At 54.1% G+C, this 5,439-nt stretch overlaps 1 protein-coding gene across 1 annotated transcript in view; it reads left to right on the plus strand.

Annotated features, from left to right (window-relative positions):
• Positions 1 to 5,439, plus strand: part of LOC125482068 (histone deacetylase 6-like) — a gene marked incomplete at its 5' end in the record, with an annotated part of 6,931 nt that overhangs the window by 945 nt on the left and 547 nt on the right. Inside the window, 3 exons of the mRNA XM_048594046.1 lie at positions 90 to 264; positions 3,906 to 3,974; positions 5,032 to 5,100. Of these exons, the coding sequence (XP_048450003.1) occupies positions 90 to 264; positions 3,906 to 3,974; positions 5,032 to 5,100 (313 nt within the window). The remainder of the gene's footprint in view (positions 1 to 89; positions 265 to 3,905; positions 3,975 to 5,031; positions 5,101 to 5,439) is intronic.

Here is a 5,439-nt window from a genome sequence, read left to right on the forward strand (position 1 = left end):
GGGGGGGGGGGGGGGGTGCGGTGCTGGGGGAGTAGCTTAGGATGGAGCTGGTTACAATTCTGACTGTCTCTCCCTGCCTGTGCTGACAGGGTGGCTACAATCTGACAGCGATCTCCGAATCGATGGCCATGTGCACACGGACCTTGCTGGGAGATACCCCGCCTTACCTCGAACCCATGGGCCAGCCAGCTAGCAGTGCAACTGAAACAATTAACAACGTCATCTCAGTCCATCACAAGTACTGGGCCAGCCTTCGACTGCTGTGTGAGAGTCCCTCTCGGCTTTAGGAAGCAGCTTTCTGTATTGGTACCTCCGCTCTGCCCCTCTCCGCCTCCCCATCCAACCGAAATCATTCGAGACTCATTGGGAATGCTTGGCTGAGCTCCAAATCTCCCTCCCTCCACCACTGACACTCTGAGGTAGAGAGACTCATTGGGAATGCTTGGCTGAGCTCCAAATCTCCCTCCCTCCACCACTGACACTCAGACCTAGAGAGACTCATTGGGAATGCTTGGCTGAGCTCCAAATCTCCCTCCCTCCACCACTGACACTCAGACCTAGAGAGACTCATTGGGAATGCTTGGCTGAGCTCCAAATCTCCCTCCCTCCACCACTGACACTCAGACCTAGAGAGACTCATTGGGAATGCTTGGCTGAGCTCCAAATCTCCCTCCCTCCACCACTGACACTCAGACCTAGAGAGACTCATTGGGAATGCTTGGCTGAGCTCCAAATCTTAACCCTCCACCACTGACACTCAGACCTAGAGAGACTCATTGGGAATGCTTGGCTGAGCTCCAAATCTTAAACCTCCACCACTGACACTCAGACCTGGAGGGGCTCATTGGGAATGCTCGGCTGCGCTCCAAACCTCACTCCCTCCACCATTGACGTAGAGAGGTAGGTTGTCTCATTGGGAATGCTCGGCTGAGCTCCAACACTCCCTTCCCCCACCACCCACGCACAGTCGCAGCAGTGTGTACCATCTACGAGACACACCGCAGCGACTTGCCGAGGCTCCCCCGACAGCACCTTCCGAACCCCGACACCCTCTTAACCCCCCCCCCACCCGGAAGGGGCAGCAGACGTAGAGGGGGGAGCACCAGCCCCTGACACGCCATCCTGAGTGGGAACGATAGAGGCTGTTCCTTCAGGGTCAGAATCCTGGAACTCCCTCCCTAACGGGGAGTTGAGGGGGTGGGGGGTGGTGGTTCACTGTGTCCCTACACCACACGGGGAGGTTTTGGGAGTTGTTGGGGGGGTGCGGGTGAGGTGGGTTACTGTAGCAGCTCAAGAAGGGAAGGTAAATATGTGATTACTGTCAATATTTGGAAGCTTGCAAGGTGGGGTCCGACTCTTTTTAAGCTGTTTAACAGGGCGGGGGCAATTTAGGAGGGGATGGTATATTGGGACAGAAAGTGTAATGGCTGAGAAATGGAAGACACAGTGTTGGAATGAGGTGGGGGGGGGTGCATTTTCAGTGTGGCACCCTAACTTTGCACAGGAACGAGTGCCACAGTAATTTACAACGCGTTAAATAATTTACAGCACATTAAATAATTTACAGTGCGTTAATGAAAGCTATATTGGATACGAGTGTAGGAGGTACGGTTTGCAGATGGCATCAAAATTGGGGCTGTAGTGGGCAGAGAAGGGGTTTACCTCAGACTACAACGGGACCTGGATCAGATGGGCCGAGGGGGAGCAGATGGAGTTTAATTTAGATAAACGTGAGGTGCTGTATTTTGGGAAAGGGTCATCAGGACAAGACTTGTACACTTCCTGGTAAGTTCCTGGGGAGTGTTGCTGAACAGAGAGACCTTGGGGGGCAGGTACATAGCTCCTTGAAAGTGGAGTCGCAGGCAGACAGGGCGGTGAAGAAGGGGTTTGGGACGCTTGCCTTTATTGGTCGGTGCGTTGAGTGTAGGAGTCGGGAGGGTCACGTTGCGGCTGTATTGGTGAGGCCACTTTTTGGAATACTGCGTTCAATCCCGGTCTCCCTGCTACAGGAAGCATGTTGGGAAAGGTTTCAGAAAAGGATGTTGGAGGGTTTGAGCTGTAGGAAGAGGCTGGGGGCTATTTTCCCTGGAGCGTCGGAGGCTGAGGGGGTGACCTTATAGAGGTTTATAAAATCACGAGGGGTATGGATAAGGTGATTAGCCAAGGTCTTTTCCCCCAGGGGTGGTGGAGTCCAAAACTAGAGGGACGTAGGTTTAAGGTGAGAGGGGAAAGGGACCTGAGGGACATCATTTTCACGCAGAGGGTGGTGCGTGTTTGGAAGGAGCTGCCAGGGGAAGTGGCGGAGGCTGGTACAATGACAACATTTAAAAGGCATCTGGATGGGGACATGGATAAGGAAGGGTTTAGAGAGATAGGGGCCAAATGCTGACAAATGGGACCAGACCAATTTAGGATATCTGGGTCAGCACGGACGAGTTGGACCGAAGGGTGTTTCTGTGCTGCACGGCTCTATGACTCAGATGAGGGAAGTGGATAAATTATCGCCGGGTTTGCGAATAACACCAAAAAAAAAAGATTGAACGAGGCGATGCTCAGAGTCTCCTGAGGGATAGAGACAGCTTACAGCGAACGCAGCCATACGTTTGGCAGCTGGAACCTAACTGTGGGGAGACGTGCCCTTTGGCAGGACGTGTAGGGGAGCTGAATGTCGCTTAAATGGAGAACGACTGCGGAAAGCCGTGGGGCGGAGGGATTTGGGAATCCACTTCCGAAAAGGTCAGTGTCCAGGTTTAGTGGGAAGGCAAATGGAGGGTTGGCCTTTATTGCAAAGGGAATGGGGTTAAAAATAAAAGTAGGGAGGCCTTGCTACGACCAAGGAAGTAACTCTGAACAGAAGGAAAGGCAGCATTGGGGCACCAATTTAAGACTGAGGTGAGGAGGAATTTTTTTCTGTCAGAGGGTTGTGAGAGTCTCTGGAATTCCTTGCCACAGAGAGCTATCCGGGGAGGGGGGGGCGCGGTGGTGTCGGGGTTGGGGGCTGGTGGGGAACACAGTGCTTGCAGATAGGGGAATCAAGGAAGAGCAGGAAAGTGAGGCAACCCCATTCTCGAGGAGATGAATGGCCTACTCCTACTTCTGTAATGGATGGCAGTCCGGGAAAGGTTCACTCGGCTGATCCCGGGGATGGAGGGGCTGCCTCATGAGGGAGAGGTTGAGTAGGTCGGGTGGAGTTTCGGAGAATGAGGGGGCGACCTTATTGAAACAGAAAAGGTGGGGGGGAGCCTGACAGGGGAGATGTGGAGGGTTCGTTTCCTCCCCCACCTTCTGTGGGAGAGTCTAGGACCAGAGGGGGCATCATCTCAGTGTAGGGGGGTGGGAGTTGCCCATTGAGGACAGAGATGGGGAGGAATTTCTTCCCACCGAGGGGAGTGAGTCTGTGGAATTCTTTACCGCAGAGGGCTGTCGGGGCTGGGTCGCTCGAGGCTGAGATGTTTAATCAGGAAGGGGGATCGAGGGGTTATATTCGAGGCTGAGAGAGAGAGATGTTTAATCAGGAAGGGGGATCGAGGGGGTATATTCGAGGCTGAGAGAGATGTTTAATCAGGAAGGTTATTTGAAGGTTTATATTCGAGGCTGAGAGAGAGAGAGATGTTTAATCAGGAGGGGGAATCGAGGGGTTATATTCGAGGCTGAGAGAGAGAAAGATGTTTAATCGGGAAGGAGAATTGAGGGGTTATATTCGAGGCTGAAGTTTTTAATTATGGGAATCAAGGTTCCTGGGGGGGAAAGGCAGGAGAGTGGATTTGAGGATGATCAGAGCAGCCATGGAGTGACAGAGCAGAATCGATGGGCTGAATGGCCGACTCCTGACACAGTGTGTCTGTCATGATTTATCTTGGAGCGGGATTTTTGCTGTTTGATCTCTGACCTTCTTCTGATTCCAGCTCCCGAGCTCGAGCTACAGAGCAAGGCCAAAGGGACGACATGGTCACAGCAGCCCCCTCCCACGGCCAGTACGTATGCCGATGGCTTTCCTGCGATTTCCACACTGTGCCCGTCCCCAGTGCGCACGCCGTGCGGTCAGTCCAAAACCAAAATGGCTTGTGAAGCTCCCCGTCAACATTTGTAATGGGAACTGGCCTTTATAAATCCGTCACGCTGCAGTGAGGACCTCCCCACCAGCAGGAGGCGCTCTGTGCTGGCTCTTGTATGGATGCTGGCCTCCCACGGTGGGCTGGCGAAGCCTGATGGTGTGGTGGGTGTTGGGGTGGGAGGAATTCCCTTCTGGTCTCGGGCGACCGCACCCCCCGAGCAATCTACCGCAGGAGATCGAGTCCTGAGGGATCCCACGCCAGGTTGACTGGCGGATGGAATCTCGTCTCACGTCAGGCTATACCCTCATTGGGGTATGATCTTACACCCCACTATCAGGTTCCCCTCCCACCGCTCCCCCCCGCCCTCTCACCAGGGGGACTGACTGTGTGTGGGAGTTTCTACATTCTCCCCCGCTGTGTCTGTGTGGGTTTTCCTCTGGGTGCTCCGGTTTCCTCCCACAGTCCAAAGATGTGCGGGTTAGGGTGGATTGGCCGTGCTAAATTGTCCCGTAGTGCCCAGGCATGTGCAGGTTAGAGTGGGATTGGGGAACTGTGGGGTTATTGGGGTAGGGTAGAGGGGCGTTTCTGAGTGGGATGACCTTCAGAGGGTCAGTGCGGACCCGATGGGCCGATGGACCTGCTTCCAAAACCGGAGGGATCCCACGGTTCCCCCAGATCCTCACCCCCATCGTTAACGGTAAGGGGGCCCAGCGCTAGGCTCCTGACGTTTCGACAGCCTGTCTCCTGCCTCTGAGCCGATCCTAGATCCCAAACTAAATAAAAGCAGAGAGATCTCAGAAACCAGCGAGGGCTGGAGGAATCCTGGAGCTTCTGTGGGGAGGGCACCTTTGGCCGAGCCGCTGAGTGGCAGAGAACTGTCGATAATGTTCGCTGATCCTTGCACGTTTTCGCTGTGGATTCGTGTGTTTACATTTCTCTCTCTCTCTCTCTCTCTCTCTCTCAATCATGCCCGCAGTTCCGTCACAAGAGTCGCGCGTCCAAGTCTCTCAAAGCAGGAGGACGTCGATGTGGTTACAACAGCAGGGTATGTGTGTGTTAGCAGAACGGATGTCTCTGTGCATCTCCCAGTCCCGCTATCGCGTTTGCACCGTCTGCAGTACTATCGGGCACAATTCCAACAGCACCCTGTCTCGCTATACAACACACACACACGTCCCAAGGGTTGGTCGTATGAGATTCATCACCCCAGGGGGCGGCTCGCTGTGCCCTTAATATGAACTGGAAGCTCGATATATCTGTGCACTCACTCACTCACTCACACACACTCTCACTCACTCACACACACTCACTCTCTCACACACACTCTCACTCACTCTCACACACACACACACACACACACACACTCTCACACACACACTCTCAC

The sequence above is a fragment of the Rhincodon typus genome, unplaced genomic scaffold (assembly GCF_021869965.1).
Source record: "Rhincodon typus isolate 14 unplaced genomic scaffold, sRhiTyp1.1 hic_rhity00005500, whole genome shotgun sequence".
Taxonomy (NCBI): Eukaryota; Metazoa; Chordata; class Chondrichthyes; order Orectolobiformes; family Rhincodontidae; genus Rhincodon; species Rhincodon typus.